This window comes from Pogona vitticeps, chromosome 3 (genome assembly GCF_051106095.1).
Source record: "Pogona vitticeps strain Pit_001003342236 chromosome 3, PviZW2.1, whole genome shotgun sequence".
In the NCBI taxonomy this organism is placed as follows: Eukaryota; Metazoa; Chordata; class Lepidosauria; order Squamata; family Agamidae; genus Pogona; species Pogona vitticeps.
The window spans coordinates 172767068-172790026 of NC_135785.1; the positions used below are offsets into that span (position 1 = coordinate 172767068).

A 22959-nucleotide genomic window follows, 5' to 3' on the forward strand; every position below is an offset into this window, starting at 1 on the left:
TGGATGATCAGGGGCCATCATTACATGGATATAGGATCACACCAAATATCTAAATTGAGCCTTAGTACAGGTTTGAGGACACTCTCAAAACAAGCAACTTTTCATCATGTTTCTGTGCGATGATGAGATAATCACTGAGATATATGACTGAGATATTTTAGCTGCCGCATGAGCTAATTGAGGAAGTTGTGAAGTAGCCACAGATTCAACGTATGTGGCAACTATTTTGTTGTTACCTGCTGTCAAAGTGCTTCCAACTTAAGGCAACTTATTAATTAGTCTTATCATTAGCAGTTCAAGCCTTGCAAACTAAAGGTCATTGCTTCCTTTACTGAGTCAATCATGGGAATATTGTTCAATAAGATTGTTTAATTAATTAATTATAATACAATATTAATTGCATTGATTAATTGTATTCTTGAAGGCTTTCACGGCCGGGATCTGATGGTTGTTGTAGGTTTTTCGGGCTGTTTAGCCATGTTCTGGATGTTTTTCTTCCTAATGTTTCGCTAGTCTCTGCAGCCGGCATCTTCAGAGGGCAGGAGTTAGAACTCTGTCAACAAACACGCACGCACGCACGCACGCACGCACGCACGCACGCACGCACGCACACACACACACATACATACATACATACATACATACATACATACATACATACATACATACATACATACATACATACACTTAGTCTATAGTGAAGCCATTGTCAGGACCCTGCTTACCAAACAAAGATGAAAGGACCCCTTTTCACCCAAAAAAAGGGAGGGGGGATTTTACTGTGTGGTATCTATTCTCATCCCTGGAACAGAGACTCAACAAACAATTCCATAAGGGCCAACGAGTGTCTTCCACTTCCTGATCAGGTAGACCTCTGATGTGAGTGTGGAGCCAGTAAGGCAGTGTGCAGACAGGATTTTATATAAGAACAAATTAGGTTTTATTACATGTCAGAGAAAAAAGAGGGAAATACATTATTTTAAAAAGATCATACTAAGATTGAATGATAATATAGGGTTTCTTCCTTGGGCACAGCTTATGTAAACAAAGTGCAAGCATTTCTGAGTAACCAGAACACAGAGCTAAGTGGATGTTCTCACTAGATGTAAAGCAGCTAGCTACCTATGACCTAGATTAGTACTGTTAATTAAGCCCATTCTGTGACTGTAAATTATGGGTGTGAAATTCCAAAGTTGTAAAGACTACAGTTGTATAAAGATGGAGCAGATGATGTTACAGAAATATTGCATCAACCCACAGAACTGCATTAAGCATTTATAGAAACAGATAGCTATTGTGAATTCACACATGCATCAGAATAAATGACATCAGTACTAAGAGAAATGCAAACTACTAACTGTATTTTCAAGTAGTTGCAGGTGGCATTTTCTTTGTGCTCTTGCAGTTTCACAAGTGTCGATAAGGACATGCTGAGAGAGTCATAAGCTTAGGAAAGTCTCCAGGAATTTCACCTTTGTTCAGGTCTGACCCAACTATCAGTCAGAGTGAGGGGTCCAGCTCAAGCATCACCATCCTGCCTTTCCTTCTGAGACCCTTAAACTGGTCTTGCTGCTTTCAGGTGAGGAGGAACATAAGAAGCCAGAATCTTGAGTTCCAATTCGTCACAATGATCTCTGGGTGTGCCCAGTGTCTTGACCAAGCCTTTGTGAAGCTCATATTGTGCTTATGAGTAGGGAGGAGAAAGGATGGGTATTACTCTTTTTTTAAACTCCATCTCCCAGAATCCTACAGCCAGTGTGATCTTTGGTCATGTGAGCTGTGGGATTCTGGTATTTGGGGTCCAAGGCAGTAATACTTCCATTTCTGGTTCGTCTTTAGTCAGATTCACCTTTCCAGGCACAGAGCTTTGAGTACTCAGCTTAGTTCTTACAAGCTTCCCTCTGTATTCCAAAGTATTTGAGGTGCTGAGTTACGGTTCCCAGCCCCACCCATTTTTTTCTGCTGACAGGCTCCTCATCGTTAAGAGCTGTATTGCCCAGAAGGTACAAACAGGTTCTCTCCATACTAGTAATAGGAGTACTAGTTGAACTCGACTGGCACAAATAGTTGAGAATTTTGTCTACTTCGTTTTTATGTAAGAACATTACAAATGTCAAAGATTTCTTCATAAATCAAATTAGGAGAACTTTATGATGATGAAGGTGAAATAGATGCATTCCTCCTAGTTGTAATTAGCAGTAAGAAACAGTAGGCGTCATGTAATAACATTTTCTCTACTTAGTGAAATAAGCATGTAAAATAAATGTGTGTTTAGTCATATGATGCTTTTTAGCAATTAAGTTTTACTGATGACATAACATATATTCACTTGTGTTGTCCAAAGAGCCATTTATTTACAGCAGAGAAAGAGTTTCTAAAAAATCAAATTAGTGTAGTTTTTACTGTCTTACAATATAAGTAATAGCATTAAAATATGTCAGCTAACTAATTAAATGTGAGCATTTGGCAGAATTAGTATTTGATTTTAAATGTCAGTTAATTAGCTTGTTTACTACAGTCTCTCAACACAATAACTATAATATTACCTCTGAAATGAATCCTATGGAATTAATTCCTTGTTTAGAAAACTCTCTTAATGAATTTGCTTGAATCAGGAGATTTAAATAGATGGTTCACAATGCCTTCAGTGCTGAGCAGGCTTTGACAGGGAAGAGGTCCAATTAAAATCTGATTAAGGAGCCACAGTTCTAATATATGATGAATTAATTAATTGTTGTAAATTAGTTACTCTTCCTGTCCCTGTCAAAAATGGAATAAAGCTTTGTTGTTAAGGGGGAAAAAATGAAACGTTTAACAAATTAGCACGAATGAGAAAAACAGGGAGGGAAAACCAAACCCACAGAGAGAAAAATCTGTATCAGACAGTTGCTCAGTAGAGCAGATTGCTAGGCGAATAAACCTCATGCCCATTCTGCCATTATCATTCAGTTCCAACACATGAGGCCATGAGTATTCTCACAAGTACGACATGAGCTTCCCAAATGTCTGGGGAAGAAAAAATGTTCAATGTCTCTTAACCATGCTTAAGACACACAGGCTGCTCTAGTCTCCTTACTTTTGATTACCCTGCAAGTCCCTCTTTCCTTTCGTGTCATCATTAATGTTCATGGCATCAGTATTAAGCCTATGCTAATTGTATTAGCACTTGAATAGGATTGGCAATCCATATTTGGTTTGGAACTCCCATTCATACTCATGGTTGTTGAAACAACACTGTACCATGATGAGGAGAGGGAAGGTCAACATTTATGTGAGGGGAAGAGATGAAATATGCTAATATATATGTCACTTACATTGATTCAGTATGGGTAGCTCTAGTTTGCAAGATCTGAGTGGGACATTTTGGAGATCATTCATTTGTAGCCAAAGCCTATTTAACAGCACATAACAAGTCTCTGAGTTATCATAAATAGCTTAGGAACATTACATTTACACCCAAAGAGTCAATAGCTAGCTAAAACACATAGGCAAGAGAAAAAGAGAAAACTGCCTTATATCAAATAACATCACTGGTTCATTTAGTCCAGTGGTCTCAGCTCTGATGCTCAGTGATCATACCAGGTTTCAGGCTTGATTATTTCCTGTCCTACCTAAAGGTCTCTGATATCCCCACTGGGACTCCTTGACAGGGGCTAGACTCAATGATCCATAGGGTCCCTTTCAGAAATGCAGTTTTAAGATGATGATGATGAGCTGGTCATCTTCCATTCAAGTACTAACCAAGCCTGGCCTTGCTTATCTTCTGATATTGGTGGGAAGTGGCTTGTTCAAGGTGGTTTGGTAAAAGCTAAAACTTTCAGATCAATTCTGGTCCAGTTTTCATATGTGTTCTCTTGGTGCTGCTGACCAGCTAGTTTTGATCTCCGGTGTTCCTTGCATGTAAATGAAATTAGAATTAGTGGTGATGGAATGTTAATGGAATATATGATAAAATAGAGCAATAAAAAAAGAGTCTAACCGTGTAAACCTTCATATGTCTGTTCCAAAGCAAATACCACTGTGTTCACCCTGGGACTCATTGACGGATAAGTGTGCATAGAACTGTAGACTAAAGAGCCAAACAATTTCAAATTACGTATTAACACATCTGCTACTTCAAAACTTGCATTATCTGATTATCTCTAATTTTTGTCTCAGATTGTAAAAGCAGGAACAAATATATCTACCTACAAATATATACCACATGTTATTTAGGATTATAGTCTCTGTTTTACTATTAATTCTTTGCTGTCTCTGCCGGCTGGATCTGTTTCAGCTCTTAGACATCTGTCCAAAGTGTGGCTTTTTTATCCAAAATCCATTTCACTTTACAAAACGAAATAAACACACAGATCTGATTTGCTACTCCAGAGGCACCATCATACAAAGTGATATGTATGTAACCAGGGTGAAAGTAAAGGAGAGAAAACAACATACAAATACAACACAAATAAACACAAAAGCAACTACATTTAATATGTTCCTTTGCCATAATATGGGACTTGCTCTTTTTTTGGTCATTGCAATGGCAAAGCCCCTGATTTACATTCTGGGTTTCCTGCCCAGACTTCTACAACATCCTTCCCTCCCCACTCCTCTCTCCATCTTTTGTCAGATCTCCCTTCAGAAACACAGTTGCTAAAACCATTACATTTTGATTGCATCCTCTCTTTTCAGATTCTTTCCTCGACCTCCCCCACACTTTCACTCAGCACAAAACTCCTTGTTCCCAAGAGTAGAGCTTGGAAAGGTTAGGATGTGGGGGGGGGGGGTTAACTATAATTTCCACAGTCACCTAGCTTGTATAGCTGGGGTTCATGATGGGATGATTATGGAAGCTGTAGTCCAAAAACAGTAGAATATATATTCTGCCATATCCATTCTCAAATGCAGTCCTCCCTAAATATATTCACCATGCCACCTAACTCAGAGGTCCATTCCTTTCACAAAAATCTTTGTCACTCAACCCTCCCTCATCCTTGTATTCATAAAACTTACAACTTACAAGTACAGAGCTGTTACATTGATTCTACTGTGTTTTCCCTAAAATAAGACAGGGTCTTATATTAATTTTTGCTCCAAAAATGCATTAGGGCTTATTTTCAGGGAATGTTTTATTTTTTTCATGTATAACAGTTTACATTTATTCAATACAGTTGTGTCATCTTCATCTGGTTGCTGCACAATGGTGAAGGGTGGGCTTTCACTTAACTAGGGCTTATTTTGGAGGTAGAGATTATATTACAAGCATCCTGAAAAATAATACTAAGGCTGATTTTCAGGTTAAGTCTTATTTTGGGGGAAACAAAGTATACTGTATGCCTAGCAGTATTGTTCTCCTCCTAACTTTACCCCTATCAGTGTATGCTTTGGGGCACCCATGCCCAACCAGTGGGACTCCAGAGGAGTTAAACTACAATTCACATCATCCTGAGCCAGCTGAGGGGATGTATAATAAAAATAAATTCTCATGACACCTGTGTTTTCAGATGAGGCTTTTTTCATACAAATCCCTTCTCGCACTGCCTGCTTTAATCCCTTTGACCTACATGACATTGTTCTTGTCCTGTCATCATCTCATTGTAATCCTACTGAATATCCCGCTCTTTTCCTAACTTGAGATGTCTGGTTTTCTCTTTTGCCACAGTAGTGCCAGTATGGGTTAGAATATATTTTAAATTAGTTTTAGTTATTTTGATGTTGATAAAAATGGAATGAATGAACAAACAAATGAATGAATGATAAATAAATAAATAAGCCATGTGGTTTTCTTTCAGGTGAAGTTGAAATCACTTGTCCAATTAAGTTTCAGATGTGTCTTTTAAATCTACACCCCATCTCCTATAGCTTCACAAATCTTAGCTGTTTTATATCTTAATTTCCCATACTTTCCCGTATCTTAATTTCCCATGCTTTCACCATCTTGGATCTATATTATATGTTTTTTGTTTTATTGTTTTTAAATTTGTAAACCGCTCAAAGTAGACCTTTGGTCTCGATTGGGGGGGGGGGATAAAAATCCTATAAATAAATAGATAAAATTTTTGTTGACTCTTTTGTTGACTACGAGGGCTACTCCATTCCTTTTACGGGATTTTTGCCCACAATAGTAGACATGATAATCGTCTGATTTGAATTCACCCATTCCTATCCATTTTAGTTCACTGACGCCCAGGATGTCAATGTTTATTCTTGCCGTCTCCTGCTTGACCACATCCAGCTTACCAGGGTTCATAGATCTTACATTCCAGGTTCCTATGCAGTATTTTTCTTTGCAGCACTGAACTTTCACTTCCAGGCAGTTCCATAGCTGAGCATCCTTTCGGCTTTGCCCCAACCACTTAATTAGCTCTGGAGCTACTTGCCCTTGTCCTCCGCTCTTCCTCAATAGCATATTGGACGCCTTCTGACCTATGGGGCCCATCTTCCAGCGTCATATTTTTAGCCTTTTGTTTCTGTTCATGGGGTGTTCATGGCAAAGATACTGGAGTGGCTTGCCAATTCCTACTCCAGGTTGATTGGATTTAGTCGGAAATCTCCACTATGACCTAACAAGCAATGAAAACCAAGAATCACATAGCGCTGTGGAATTCACTAGATAGGATTTGTTCAGGCAAAGAAGAGATTTAAAATGGAATGTTCCTGTGGTAACAAAATAAGCAACACGATAACATGCTCTTAGGTCTTGGAAAGTACTTGGGAGAGGACTATGAGAAGGAAGGAGGAATGAAAGAGTTCACACAGGCCAGCATCGCCACAGTAGTGCAAGGAAAATGTAATGGATTGGTTGCATTAGTGCACAGGCTGAACAATAACAGATGCATGCATTTTAAAGTTCCATAGCGATAGCGAGAGAAAGCAGGGAACCCTCTATATTCTTAAAGATGCTGCATGACTTTGTTTTGTTTAGTTATACATGATGAAATAACCCAGAAGAGCTGGTGGGAGTTATAGTTCAATATCTCTGACCAGTTGCAGGTAAGAAAAGGTACAGCAGAGTTTTTTTTTTAAAAGGAATCTGTAAAAACAACATTAATAATAATAAGAGTACTTAGATGCCATCAGATTAATGCTAACTTAAGGTGACCCTTTCTCCAGGTTTCCTAGGTACAGAGTGCTCTGAAGTGCTTCACCAATCCCTTATTCGCAAGGTGCCCTGGGATTGTGCAGCTTGCCCAAGGCTACACAGGATAACTCTTCTCCCAGGGGGCACACTGGGGAATGGGATACCGGACCAGTATTCCAACTCATTGAACTGTCCAGTCAGCTAAAACAATGAACTCCATCACTGATATTGCAATAGTAATTTAGATAAGTGTTTTGATTTCTGTCCATTTCTCTTTGCCGTATTCAAGATAAACATGTTAATCCATGATAATGGTTATAGAAATACCTTATTTTGAAAGAAGAAAATGAGATGTCTTTAAAATAAACATGACAGGCAATAAGATACTGCACCACAGCAATTTGGCTGGAAACCTGGGGAGTGTAAACACCACTAAAATTTATAATATGGCATGACTCATTACACAAAGCAGTGGGGTAGGTTATGTTCTCCCACTGCCCTTCATGTTTAAAAATTAAGTAATATTTTTAAGACACAGCAGCAGTTACCAGAAATTGGAGGAAAATAAACTTACCTAAATAGCTATTAATCACCAACCAGCAGGAATGAAATAAATGGAATCAAAGATGTGAATTGGTAAACTGAGTGGTGCTCTTAAACATTTTATTGCTGAAACCTGTTTCCTCCTGCCTTGGTGGTGGCAAGTGATTAGTCTTGAAATTTTGGCAGGCTGTTTGACTGATGGGGATATTTAGACTGGCACAGAAAAATGACCTTCTGACAAGTGACCATTGTTCTTTCATTTTTATACATGTTCTTATTTTTATGTTGCTTCTTTGATCCTAAAGTGGGATTATATTGTAAATCTCTTCTAAACTTTGAACAATAAATCTGTCTCGTTTAAGAATTGATTCTGCCCTGTCCACTGCCATTCTGTCTGAAAATGAAGACTTGGGTGCTGTGAAAACATTATATCATTGTTCTTTTTAGTACCCTTTGTTTTGAGAATGGTTTGGGTTTTTTTTTTTTCTGTTTTGAGAAATATTTTTCCTTGAGTTTCTGATCCCATGCTGTGTAAGAGTGTTACATGAAGAAAGCAGTTTTACATGAAGATATAAATTTTATTCAAAACAATTTTCTGCACTGGGAATTTGGATCTTAGGAAAGTACGGCGCCCACCATATTGGTGGATTTGCTGAAGAAACTCAAATTTAGACCTAATGCTTTCAGATAATTATTTCCCAATGTCAAATTTGTCATTTCCTAACAGGGTCTTGGAGCATGTGGTAGCATTTCAGTTCTAGTGTAGAGTGACAGTGACAACGTAGATTAATTTTTGTTCCAAATAGCTGTTTTCAATCTGATTTGGAAACAACTTTGTTGGCTGTCGTAGGTGACTTATGTCAGTGAATGGATGAGACAATATGCCATTCTCAGTTGCTAGACCTCTTGACATCATCAGCCATGCAGCATGTTTGTTTGTTTGTATGTTTCTTTGTATCCTGCCATCCTCCTTAAGAAGGATCCAAGGCAGCTTACATCATAAAAAAAAACACAGTAAACAAAAGAAACACCAAATGCATATTCAAACTAAACAGGTATAATCATCCATTTAAAAATTCCATCCAGGTAGCCAGTAACTGAGGGAAAGCTTGCTGAAGAGAAAGGTCTTCATCTGGTTGCAAAAGGACAGCAAAGATGGGGCCAGCCTGGCCTCCTGTGGAAGGGAGTTCCAACGACCAAGATAAACTTGCTCAGTGAATTAGTAAGGCTGAATCAGGGAGAGCAAAGTGTAGCATTTAAGCTAGTTTTTGCAGCCAATTTAGAATGGTAGTTTCATTATATTGTATTATTCTGCAAGATGCACCATCTGTTAACTAAGATAATAACAGAGCTGTGAAGAGATCAGATGGGTTATGTCACACTTCCCCAGGCTGCTACAGGTAGCGCTTATTTGCATGAGAAACAATACTTGTTTTGTTGTATTCCAGACTGCACCAAGGGCAAACAACATTGAGCCAGAGATATCACATTCCATTCCTAATTGCTTGTTAGCTGATACAGTATTCTCATGAGAACTGAAAGGAGGGCTTGAGAGAAGTTTTTTCTGAGTGAGGTTATTAGTCAAAGGACTTGAACCTGAATGGATAACATCATATTGAGGGAACATGGATTTGAGAACTAGCAAGAGACTAGTTACTGTAATTTAAGGAAGATTCAATTCAGACAATTATCATATCTACTATTGTGGGCAAGAATCCCATAGAAGGAATGGAGTAGCCCTGATAGACAACAAAAGAGTGGGGAAAGCTGTAATGAGATATAATCTCAAAAATGATAGAATAATGTCAAAAAGAATCCAAGGCAGACCTTTCAACATCACATTAATCCAAGTTTATGCACCAACCACCATTGCTGAGGAGACTGAAAATGACCAAACTTATGAAGACTTAACACCTTCTAGAACTGACACCAAAGAAAGATGTTCTTCTCATTCTAGGGGATTGGAATTCTAAAGTAGGAAATCAAGAGATAAAAGAAACAACAATTTGGCCTTGGGAGTTCAGAACGAAGCAGGGCAAAGGCTAATAGAGTTTTGTCAAGAGAACAAGCTGGTCATCACAAACAGTCTTTTCCAACAACACAAGAGGCGACTCTATACATGGAAATCACCAGATGGGCAATATTGAAATCAGATTGATTATATTCTCTGCAGCCAAAGATGGAGAAACTCAATACAGTCAGCAAAAACAAGACCTAGAGCTGATTGTGGCTCTGATCATCAGCTTCTCATAGCAACATTCAAGCTTAAAGTGAAGAGAGTAGGAAAAACGACTGGGCCTCTCAGGTATAATCAAAACCACATCCCTTATGAATACACAGTAGAAGTGAAGAACAGATGTAAGGAACTATATTTGGTGGACAGAGTGCCTGAAGAACTTTGGATAGAGGCTCGTAACATTGTACAGGAGGCAGCAACAAAAACCATCCCAAATAAAAGGAAATGCAAGAAAGTAAAGTGGCTGTCCAATGAGGCCTTACAAATAACACAGAAGAGAAGGGAAACAAAATGCAAGGGAGATAGGGAAAGTGACAGAAAATGGAATGCAGACTTCCAAAGAATAGCAAGGAGAGACAAGAGGGCCTTCTTAAATGAACAGTGCAAATATATAGAGGAAAACAATAGAAAAGAAAAAACCAGAGATCTGTTCAGGAAAATTGTAGATATTAAAGAACATTTTGTGCAAAGAAGGATATGATAAAGGACAAAAATGGGAGGGACCACACAGAAGCAGAAGACATCAAGAAGAGGTGGCAAGAATACACAGAGGAATTATATCAGAAAGATTTGGATATCCCGGACAACCCAGATAATGTGCTTGCTGACCTTGAGCCAGACATCCTGGAGAGTGAAGTCAAGTGGGCCTTAGAAAGCATGGCTAACAACAACGCCAGTGGAGGTGATGGCATTCCGGTTGAACTATTTAAAATCTTAAAAGATGGATAGCGCTGTTAAGGTGCTATACTCAATATGCCAGCAAGTTTGGAAAACTCAGCAGTGGCCAGAGGATTGGAAAAGATGAGTCTACATCCCAGTCCCAAAGAAGGGCAGTGCCAAAGAATGCTCCAACTACCGTACAATTACACTCATTTCACATGCTAGAAGGTTATGCTCAAAATCCTCCAAGGTAGGCTTCAGCAGTACGTGGACCAAGAACTCCCAGAAGTACAAGCTGGATTTCGAAGGGGCAGAGGAACTAGAGACCAAATTGCTAACATGCGCTGGATTATGGAGAAAGCCAGAGAGTTCCAGAAAAAGATCTACTTCTGCTTCATTGACTATGCAAAAGCCTTTGACCGTGTGGACCACAGCAAACTATGGCAAGTCCCTAAAGAAATGGGAGTGCCTGATCACCTTATCTATCTCCTGAAAAACCTATACATGGGACAGGAAGCAACAGTTAGAACTGGATATGGAACAACTGATTGGTTCAAAATTGGGAAATGAGTACGACAAGGCTGTATATTGTCCCTCAGCTTATATAACTTATATGTAAAATACATCATGCGGAAGGCTGGACTGGAGGAATCCCAAGCCGGAATTAAGATTGCCGGAAGAAATATCAACAACCTCCGATATGCAGATGATACCACTCTGATGGCAGAAAGTAAGGAGGAATTAAAGAACCTCGTAATGAGGAGAGTGCAAAAAACGGTCTGAAGCTGAACATCAAAAAAAAAACTAATATCGTGGCCACTGATCCCATCACCTCCTGGCAAATAGAAGGGGAAGATATGGAGGCAATGACAGATTTTACTTTCTTGGGCTCCATGATCACTGCAGATAGTGACAGCAGCCATGAAATTAAAAGATGACTGCTTCTTGGGAGGAAAGTGATGACAAACTTCGACAGCATCTTAAAAAGCAGAGACATCACCTTGCCAACAAAAGCACAGTGGTGTCTCGCAAAACAAAAATAATTCATTCTGTGAGACCTGTTATCTTGCGAAATTTTTGTCTTGCGAAACGAGTTTTCCCGTAGGAATGCATTGAAATTTAATTAATGTATTCCTATGGGCAAAAAAACTCTGAAAAAGTTACTTACCTGGTAGGGAGCTGGGGAAGCACCATCGGAGGACTGGCGGGGGTCCCCTGCAACCACAATCGCCGCTTTCAGAGATCCCCCAGCAGTCCTACGATGGTGCTGGGCAAGTCTTCCCCAGCACCATTTTTGAATTTCCCGCCCTTTTCCCCTGCCTTTTTCCGTTCGGAGGCTTGCCAAGCACCGGAGGCAAGCCTCCAAATGGAATAAGGCAGAGGAAAAGGGCGGGAAATTCAAAAATGGGAAATTCAATGCATTCCTATGGCAAAACGTACCTCACAAGACGAAAATACATTCATCTTGCGGGGCACCAAAAACCTCACAAGACGCTTTTGTCTTGTGAGTTTTTTTGTTGCCCAAGGCATTCATCTTGCGAGGTACCACTGTACACATAGTCAAAGCTATGGTTTTTCCTGTAGTGATGTATGGAAGTGAGAGCTGGACCATAAAGATGGCTGACTGCCAAAGAATTGATGCTTTTGAATTGTGGTGCTGGAGGAGACTCTTGAGAATTCCCTGGACTGCAAAGAGAACAAAGCTATCCATTCTGAAGGAAATCAACCCTGAGTGCTCACTGGAAGGGCAGATCCTGAAGCTGAGGCTCCAATACTTTAGCCATCTCATGAGAAGAGAAGACTACCTCGTGGCGCAGTGGTTAAAACGCTGTACTGCAGCTAAAACTGTGCTCACGACCTGGGGTTCAAATCCCAGGTAGCCGGCTCAAGGTTGACTCAGCCTTCTATCCTTCCGAGGTCAGTAAAATGAGTACCCAGCTTGCTGGGGGGTAATGTGTAGCCTGTATAATTAAATTGTAAACCGCCCGGAGAGTGCTTGTAGCGCTATGGGGCAGTATATAAGTCCAAAAAAAAAAAAAAAAAGACCCTGATGTTGGGAAAGTGTGAAGGCAGGAGGAGAAGGGGACAACAGAGGACGAGATGGTTGGACAGTGTCATCGAAGCTCCCAACATGAATTTGACCTAACTCCAAGAGGCAGTGGAAGACACAAGGGCCTGGCGTGCTCTGGTCCATGGGGTCACGAAGAGTCGGACACAACTGAACAACAAGAAGTTAGTTTTTATTATTTTACAGGGAAAGCTTTCTTAGAGCTCACTTAATTATTTGAACATGCATTGCTTATAACTTTTGCATTGTTTTGGAACTGCACAACAACCTTTTTGATTTTTTTAATACTTTTTAATAATTGTAATCCACTTTCTTATGTTTCACCCAAGAGTGATCCTGAAGAGAAAGGGGGCTTGAGAGTCTAAAGAAGGGGCCTTGGCCAAGAGTTCAATAAGTTTATGAATTTGTGTGGTCTACCTTATCTGGTTGGTGTGCTAAGTACAAAGTGCACAATCAGGAAAGAATTCTGTCTCAGGTAAGGTGAAAAATCTTGGTTAGAAGTTTGCCCATAATGCTAATTCATGCACCTTCTGGGTCTCACCCAATCTTGGATTGAAAGAGCTCCTTCGTCTAGTGGGAGGCCCTCAGGGGATTCCTTACAAGTGCATTTCACATTGTTATCACAAGACTGAAGTATTTATGTTTCAACAACTTAGATATCTATTTTTAATATTGTCAAAAGTCTTAAAATATCAGTCTAAACAACTATGTATGAGGGTGATTTTTTAATAGAATTGTCAGTAAATACACCAGATGGACTTGTTTCATGTCAATATCTATGGATGCTGGTTGATGTGACTCATTTGGCAGTTGAAGTGCATTTGAACAAAATGAAATGCCATTCTCTTAAAGAAAAGTGAGGTCTCAATTAAGAATGGGGGAAAAACACATGCTAAATTCCTTGGTTTCATTTGTTTAGGCTGTCTCAGTGTGATGAGACACTTTGATGAGGAATTTTGAAGCCCTGCTGAGTTCCTTCCCCCCAGCCAAGAGTGAAACAAAGCTTTCTTCTGCCCCCCACCACCACCATCTTGAAGGTCTATGTAATTTGTGTAAAATGTCTCCAGTGTCCTTTTCTCTTGAGAAACAAAATACACCAACTGGCTGATTGTTAATGAAAATGAAATGACCCATTTAATTCTTTACACTTTTTGACAAAGCATCAGTTAACCTGACATTGGGCAATTGGCACAGTTCAGATGATTTGGGAATTATGCACTTTTTCGGGGAGGGGGGGGAACAGGAGATTTTTAACAAAACATTGCTCATGCTGCTGCAAGAACTTTGTCAAACGCCCACGGAAATCCTTTGCAATCAATGCCACCAAGAAGAAGAGTGTTGCAATTCTTCAACCTTGCCTGCAAGGGAAAAACAAGGGAAGATTTACAGCCCTAATCTGAACAAGGGATGTAAATCCTCACTTGTCTGTTCTCACACACATTATTGAGAAACCTTGCCATTCTTCTCCTTGGCTGCAAGGTGGTGAGATTTTTCTGATTATTCTCAATAACAGTTTTCTATTTGCAAGACCAATTGTTGTGCAAATTGCAAGACGGATTGATGCACAGAATATATTAACTGCTCCCTTGTTGCACAGATTTTATGAAATAAGAAGTGCTCAATGGGTTGTTTGTATCTCTCTTTTTCCATTAATCAGCCTGTCCTTCTGTGCTTGCTGTGCCTGTGTGCTTTTTTTTAAAGTGGAAAGATGCCAACTTTGCACAGAGGTATTTTGTATGAAATGTGAAGAAAAATCAAGGGGAAAACTTTTTCTTTTTCTCATGCTGGAGTTAAGTACTTTCGCAGGTGTTAGTGATTTATTGACAAGCAATCTCTATATTGGTCAGGAAGCAAGATGCTGGAAAAAAATTTCCATGTCCCTAATCTCAATCAGTGTGATGTTCTTTTGATATATTTTGAAGGTCCGGGACACAAGTTATTGGCCAAAATCCTGTTAATTACGTCCACAAGCATAAATGGTGTAACTTCGGGAGTTAATCCACACAAGTTATAAAATCAACAGAGATGGCCCATTCAGTATGCAATGAATAATGTTTATGCTGACTTGTCAACTTGCAATAATTTGCCATGAAAAGTTACACTATATGTGTTTTGCAGCTGTAAACTGACAACAGGATTTTGGCCAATTGTGATAGCTACCCTTGTAAGTGTGTAACAAATATGATAAGTCATCCTCTGAGCTTCATTTTTAAAATCCATATTGCATTGTACCATACAGCGATTGATGTTTGTCTCCTTTTTCAAATTTCATAGACTTTTACTGCACCTTTGAAATGAAGTTTACCAAGGCAGATAAACGAGTAAGGCTAAATCAGGGAGAGCAAAGTGCAGCATTTAAGTTGTTGTTGGATTGCAACTTCTACCCACTCTAGACAGCAGAGGCAGAGGGAGGAATGCAGGGAGGTGCTGTGCTCACCCTGGTCTTTAGCCAATGTTAGTCTCATAGAATAAATCCACTGAAGTCAATGTGACTTATGAAGTGACTATAGGCTACAATTGTTACCCAGAATGTCAATGTTTAGGTAAGACTAGCACTGGATTTAGCAACAATACAGATGTCTCTTCCTAGGGAAGAATTTGGCAACAATAACTGAAGCCTTGATTTTTTAAATTAGACTACTGTAGTATATTCTACATGGGGCTGCCCCTGGATAGAAGCTTATTCTGATGCGAAGTTCAGTGGCCAGGCTATTGTCTGACTGACAGTAATATCACCACTTTTTAACCAGCTGTCTTGACCTCCCAATTTGTGAGCTCATTTCAAGATTTGTTTTGGTCTTTAGAAATGTAAACAGCAAGGTGCCAGGATCTGAAAGACTACCTCTTCCCATAATAAGAGCCTGCACAGAATTTAAGATCTTCAATGGAAGTCTTGTTGAGTGTTCCATCATCCCAAGCGATTAGGATGGTGAACGTATGAGTCCGGGGTTCTTTGTAACAACACCTCACCTGTAGAACAAACTTCCCCAAATGAAGGTAGTTTGAATCCATCCTTTATGAGCTTCTGGTGGCCTGACAACACTGTATTATTGTTCCATATGCCTTTGGATTTTTGTTGTTGTTTAGTCGTTTAGTCGTGTCCGACTCTTTGTGACCCCATGGACCAGAGCAGGCCAGGCCCTCCTGTCTTCCACTGCCTCCAGAAGTTGGGTCAAATTCACATTGGTAGCTTCATTGACACTGTCCAACCATCTCGTCCTCTGTCATCCCCTTCTCCTCTTGCCTTCACACTTTCCCAACATCAGAGTCTTTTCCAGGTAGTCTTCTCTTCTCATGAGATGGCCAAAGTACTGGAGCCTCAGTTTCAGGATCTCTCCTTCCAATGAGCACTCAGGGTTGATTTCTTTCAAAATGGATAGGTTTGTTCTCTTTGCAGTCCAGGGGACTCTCAAGAGTCTCCTCCAGCACCACAATTCAAAAGCATCAATTAATTGGCGGTCAGCCTTCTTTATGGTCCAGCTGTCACTTCCATACATTGCTAGTGGAAAAACCATAGCTTTGACTATGCGGACCTTTGTCGGCAAGGTGATGTCTCTGCTTTTTTTTATTATTATTATTTATTTATTTATTTATTTATTTATTTATTTATTTATTTATTTATTTATTTATTTATTTATACTTACTTACTTACTTACTTACTTACTTACTTGCTTACTTACTTACTTACTTACTTATTGATTGATTGATTGATTTGATTTGATTTGTACCCCACCTATCTGGTCTATATGACCATTCTAGGCGGCTTTTTAAGATGCTGTCTAGGTTTGTCATCGCTTTCCTCCCAAGAAGCAGGTGTCTTTTGATTTCGTGGCTCCTCTCACCATCTGCAGTGATCAGATGGAACCCAAGAAAGTAAAATCCGTCAGTGCCTCCATATCTTCCCCTTCTATTTGCCAGGAGGTGATGGGACCAGTGGCCATGATCTTAGTTTTTTGATCTTGTACTTCAGACCATTTTTAGCACTCTCCTCTTTCATCCTCATTAAGAGGTTCTTTAATTCCTCCTTACTTTCTGCCATCAGAGTGGTATCATCTGCATATCGGAGGTTGTTGATATTTCTTCGAGCAATCTTAATTCCGGCTTGGGATTCCTCCAGTCCAGCCTTTCACATGATGTATTCTGCATATAAGTTAAATAGGCCAGGGGACAATATACAGCCTTGTCGTACTCCTTTCCCAATTTTGAACCAATCAGTTGTTCCATATCCAGTTCTAACTGTTGCTTCCTGTCCCATGTATAGGTTTCTCAGGAGATAGATAAGGTGATCAGGCACTCCCATTTCTTTAGGGACTTGCCATAGTTTGTTGTGGTCCACACAGTCAAAGGCATTTGCGTAGTCAATGAAGCAGAAGTAGATGTTTTTCTGGAACTCTCTGGCTTTCTCTGTAATCCAGCACATGTTAGCAATTTGGTCTCTAGTTCCTCTGCCCCTTCAAAATCCTGCTTGTATTTCTGGGAGTTCTCTGTCCACATACTGCTGAAGCCTACCTTGGAGGATTTTGAGCATAATCTTGCTAATGTGTGAAATGAGTGCAATTATACAGTAGTTTGAGCATTCTTTGGCACTGCCTTTCTTTGGGATTGTGATGTAGAGTGATCTTTTCCAATCCTCTGGCCACTGTTGGGTTTTCCAAACTTGCTGGCATATTGAATGTAGCACTTTAACAGCATCATCTTTCAAGATTTTAAATAGTTCAACTGGAATGCCATCACCTCCACTGGCGTTGTTGTTAGCCACGCTTTCTAAGGCCCACTTGACTTCACTCTCCAGGATGTCTGGCTCAAGGTCAGCAAGCACATTATCTGGGTTGTCCGGGATATCCAAATCTTTCTGATATAATTCCTCTGTGTATTCTTGCCACCTCTTCTTAATGTCTTCTGCTTCTGTTAGGTCCCTCCCATTTTTGTCCTTTATCATGTCCATCTTTGCTCTGCTTCAGGCCACCCTGATTGGTTATGGAAAGAGCTCTGCCACTGAAGACTACGCTTGTTCTAGGGGCCTTGGAGAAGGCCTCACCTGCCCCACAAACTGGTTGTCACCATGCTGCTCACCTCTCACACTGCCGACTGCAAAATCCAGCCTGGGGTAAATTCCAGACTTGTGCCTCTTATCAGTAGCTGGTCATGACAGGAAGTACACGGTATTGAAAGGCCATGGACTGCTGTGCATTAACTATGGCCTACCTATAGCAACTAGGAAATGGCATGAATTATATTGGGCCTTTATCAGTGATATTGGACCTTTGGAGATTAGTCTACCAGTGACTGTCAATCATAATGCTTGTATGGAGTCTCCTGGTTCAGAGGCAGTCTGCCATGGAATACTGGTTGCTAGGGAAAATCAGTAATACTGCCCCTAGAGGGGGGAAAAACATCAAGCATTTAACCCTTGCAGTGCAGGGGCAGTTGTTTTTTCTAAACTAAAACCTCAGTATTCAGGTTTAATTGCAGTGTTGGCGCTTTGAAATAAATGAGTTGGTTTTGTGTTGCAGTTTGGGCACTCAGGCTCAAAAAGGTTTGCCATCACTGGTCTAGCTTATATTAAAAAAATCTCCTGTTGAACTCAAGTGTGGATCTTTTGTTATTCTTTTTCCAGAATGTTAGAAGATGACCTCAAGTTAAGCAGTGATGAAGAAGAAAATGACCAGGTGAGCAGACTAATGTTTCTGTTTAAGCTGTATGAGTTTCTAAACCTGAAACTCGAGAAATGTTGATGTATGCTTGTGATCATTGACTTAAAAAGTTTGGCAGGAAACACTGTGTACACAGCTGAGGTTGCCAACCAATAATATATATAATCCTCTATGTGGAGTCATAGCTGTTGAATATATATTATTCTCATACACACTCTGAAGTATTCTTCATACATTTCCCTTGGACAAATGTTACTGAGCATGTGCTTAGCAGTAACACAGCTCCACTGAAAACTTTACTATTGGTTTCCTGAACACAGTAAAAGTCAAATAGCTATAAAATACTGATTCAGTTTGGGCCAGAGCAGAACAGGGCTCAGCTCCAGTGTGCATTTCCAGTGGCAGCATTTAATCCTGAATGAATGTGAAGGAAGCAATGATTTAAAATACACCTGAAAAAAAATTAAGAATACACTTCTTTCACTATGGAGACAGTAAAAGGAAATTCCATAAAGGTTGGTGTTCTTTTCAGATCAGTTTAACTTGGGTCTTAAACCTGTATTTAATAAGCTAAGACTTGGATGATGGCACATGGAAACAGAATAAGCTATAAACACAAATTTTTAAAAAAATGAAGAGGAAAGGAGAAGAGGACAGTTATAAGAACAGTGAATGTGTCATCAGGCATAAATGTTTCTCCCGAAGTTACATTAAATAAACAGGCTGAACAGGCAGGAAGAGAAAAATGCAGAGAGAATAAAAAGAATAAAAGTTTAGCTCATGGATCAAGGATCTCATAGTAATTACATTATCTACCCACATTAGGCACTCCCTTAATTTTAATTACACAGATGTATTTTCCTCCTTTCAATTGCCACTATTTAATCATTTATAATTACAGCTTTAATTTTTATATACAACAATCGGAAGATCTAATGTGTGGAAAGAAATGTTCCCTGTTTGTGTGTTTAATTTCACTAACACGAAAAAAACACCTTACATTTTAAATCCCCAATCGATATATGAAGTGCGCACAATTAGCAAACTGCTGGGTAGTTAACATAAATCTGGAAGTTAAACTTATCCAGTTTCCTTTGATTTATAATGCAGAAAGTAATAATATTGCCATCATCTTTTTGTGCAAAATGTTGGAAGATTTGTGTCACAGAGAAGTCAAAACCATACTTAAGTTTGTTCAGAGCACTGAATTGTGATGATTATTGCCTTTTGATTCCCTGAAGTGTGGAATGACATATGAAACATTCACATTACAATTCTCTGGTCTTCATTCTACTAGTTATTGCACAATTTAAATCAGTATTAGGAGCATTATTAAGCAGGGATTCCTATCCATTATGCAAACCCCAACTCCTTTTTTTCCTTCCCTTCTTTCCTTCCTGATTTTCCTGCTGTCAATTTGTATAGGATTATTTCATAGTAGAAAGTGAAATGTTTAAGTGAAGAAATGAATCTCTAAAGCCAGTTCAGTAATTCATGTCAATCAATGGTGAAAGAATTTAACTAACTAGTTTACATATGTGGAAAAATAATCCAACTTATTTTTACAACCCCAGTCTTCTAGGCAGCCCCCCCCCCCTTGCAGGATCAGGTTGGTTGCCACTGAGGTTTTGTGGCTGTGAAAATTTATTGCCCACAGAGTCAATCAATCTGCATTCAGCAGCTTAGTCTGAATAAATAGAGCCATTGTGCTTGTCTGGAATATGTAACCAAAGTTCACCCAGTCTGTTTGCCTCTCACATCTCCCGAGATTCATAAAAGGCAACACCCTGGTATGTACTCTTCGACTCTGCCAAAGAAATTGTGAAATTGTATAAATAGAAACTAAAGAAGCAGCTCGAACCATCCTTGAAGACTTGGGTCCAAAATGGAACCCCGGCAATGAGTGAAAGAAAAAGAACTATATTTTACTGTTTCACAATTAATAATGTAGAGAAGCTGTAGCAAGTGTGTTTAAAATGTTATGATGTAGGCATAGAAAGAGATGAGTAATCATCAGGTGATGTCTTGCTTTTGCCTGCCCTGCCTTGAAAAGAAAGGACACGGATGTACAAGATATCCACTTTTAAGAGCTGACCTGAACATACATATGTTGGTGCTATGCTAGAACCATGCTTCTGTACACGGATCTTATCCTGTGGTTGAAAAGGTTGGGAACCATTGTCCTAACCACTTTCCACATCACAGTACCATGGAATCAAGCTTCCTGTTGTTGTTTAGTCATTAAGTCATGTTCAACTCTTTGTGACCCCCATGGACCAGAGCATGCCAGGCCCTCCTGTCTTCCACTGCCTCCCAGAATTGGGTTAAATTCCTGTTGGTCATTTTGATGACACTGTCCAACCATCTCGTCCTCCATCGTCCCCTTCTCCTCTTGCCTTCACACTTTCCCAACATCATGGTCTTTTCCAGGGAAAAGCTTCCTATTGCACCATTAATATGAACAGCCTGATATCAAAGAACAGATGGATCATGTAGCTGCTTCCTACATCAGTGTAAGCAGGATTGGAATGTATAATTGTTTTCAGTTAAGTGCAGATCCATTGGAAAATTGTTTTGTAGCAATAGCTGCATAACATAATTCATAATACAAAATTTACAAGAACTGGATATGTATTAATCCAGATTTGGTCACAGATGTTACACAACCAACAAAGAGATAGATAGATAGATAGATAGATAGATAGATAGATAGATAGATAGATAGATAGATAGATAGATAGATAGATAGATAGATAGATAGATAGATAGATAGATAGATAGATAGATAGACAGACAGACAGACAGACAGACAGACAGACAGACAGACAGACAGACAGACAGACAGACAGACAGACAGACAGACTGACTGACTGACTGACTGACTGACTGACTGACTGACTGACTGACTGACTGACTGACTGACTGATTGATTGATTGATTGATTGACTGATTTCACTTATAGACTGCCCAGCTTAGTGAAATCAATACTTGGCATGGTTTACAAAATTTGCAAGAGCAAAGGTCTTCTTGAACCTTGTTAAAGGGTCTAAAAGGGAGTGGGTGGGAAATGTTGTCTTAATATTACATGTGGAATGGAAGTGGTGGTAACTTCAGGCTCCTTTCCAAGACTAAGTGAGGACCTCAGTAGTCTAAAAGAGCAAAGAATGAATCTGGCAGACAAGCAGGAAGAGAAAAAGTATTAGCAGGAAGGATTGTGGGATCAAGTACAAAGCTCACCTCATGCTCAGGTAAAAGTGGGAGAGATTCAGAAGTTCCTAGAGTCAACAGAAGGAACCAACAGGAAATCCAAGTACAGCAGCATGGGGAATAATTTCCAGCTTCCAGGGAAAGCCAAGTAGTACTAACACATAATCTCCTGTGGACACAGAAGTAGAAAAGAAGAAAATGGAATGCTGTCAAAGCAGGCATGCCAAAATAATATAAAGTGCCAAGCTATACTTGGTGTGGCATGATTCAATTTAAACCTCATGTTGTAACTGTAGAGAGGCCCAGTCAGGATCTAGATTATGTTATGGAGAAGGATGTTTAACCCTTCTCACCTGAAGCTGCTGTTTAGTACTTGTGGGAAACAACTGTGATGTAAATAGCATCCTGTCCTATGCCAAATATCATAAGTGGGAGACAATATTTATTAGGACTGCAGTGCAGCAGGAAAGGGTTAGACTCCTCTTTCCCTCCTGTGCTTCTCAACCTGACCCCCATCATGAAAACATACACACAGAGAGAGCCACTATTCATAACATTCTTTTTCTTTAAATCATGCAAGGTCAAACGGCACAAATTAAACATCCCATTTACTTTGATCCTAAGCTATGTTTAGAAGCTTGATAAATGTGTCTGGAATATTAAAGCAATTTCATTAATTTTTTTTAAAGTACACCAGGAATATTAAAGGTACCCCATCACCTAAACCTTAGCCTTCCCCGAGGACATATTATCTGATGTAACTCCCAAGATGAAGCATTTTAAATTTCAACATTGCAGAGCTAGATTAGCTATGACAGATTTCATTAACAGAGTCTTAGCTGCAATGCATCTAAAATTGGCTAACAAGATTTTAATAGAAGATGAAGTTTAATGATTGCATTTAATGATCTCAGCAGCCACTGCCCTTTGCAGCAGATGCTCATTATTTTTAAAAGCCTCCTTGTGTGGCTATTGCTGTATGGCCATGCCCCAAAGAAACAGTGCGAAGACAAGCTCTGTAGTGCTGTGTGTATAACACAAAGAGGCTTGATTTGAATGTGCTTCATTGAGTGAGGTCAAGTATATATTCGGCAATAACGATGTTGAAAATTCTATGCTTATCATAAATTATGGAAAATAAGCATTTGGGTAGTGCTGGGAAAGGAGGGGGATATAGGAGGCAGGGAGGGGCAACAGAGCAGTTCAGAATGTATTGCTGCTGCACAAGCACATGCACATCTGTAAGCCAAATTGAATGGAGCCAAGCTTGGGCCATACATAGCATTGTTCGGCATGCATATGTGGGTGTACAAAGCCAGGCAGGGAAATGGTATGGACGAGTGCACATTTATTAATCTGTGGTCCTCTTGACTAGACTGTCTGCCCAGAACCTTCTGATTTCACTGTCCCTTTGCTCTCAGCAGACATTTGCCCAGAATTTTCTGCAAGCTGACAAAAATGCAAGCAGGTATATTTGGGGGGGGGGGGGTTAAGCAAGTAGTCACAGATCAAGTGCAAAATATGA

At 39.6% G+C, this 22959-nt stretch overlaps 1 protein-coding gene and 1 long non-coding RNA gene across 10 annotated transcripts in view; one reads left to right on the plus strand and one right to left on the minus strand.

Annotated features, from left to right (window-relative positions):
• The window catches only part of AFF3 (ALF transcription elongation factor 3), a 309887-nt gene that overhangs the window by 193885 nt on the left and 93043 nt on the right, over positions 1-22959 (plus strand). For all 9 annotated transcript variants that reach the window (XM_072994485.2, XM_072994483.2, XM_078390317.1 and 6 more), the window contains one exon: positions 18191-18242. In XM_072994485.2, coding sequence (XP_072850586.2) covers positions 18191-18242 — 52 coding nt within the window. The remainder of the gene's footprint in view (positions 1-18190; positions 18243-22959) is intronic.
• LOC140705756 (uncharacterized) overlaps positions 3111-22959 on the minus strand; it is a 56395-nt gene continuing 36546 nt past the window's right edge. The window contains exons 2-3 of the long non-coding RNA XR_012085250.2: positions 21465-21603; positions 3111-3893 (exon numbers count right to left, since the gene is read on the minus strand). This is a non-coding gene — a long non-coding RNA (uncharacterized LOC140705756). The remainder of the gene's footprint in view (positions 3894-21464; positions 21604-22959) is intronic.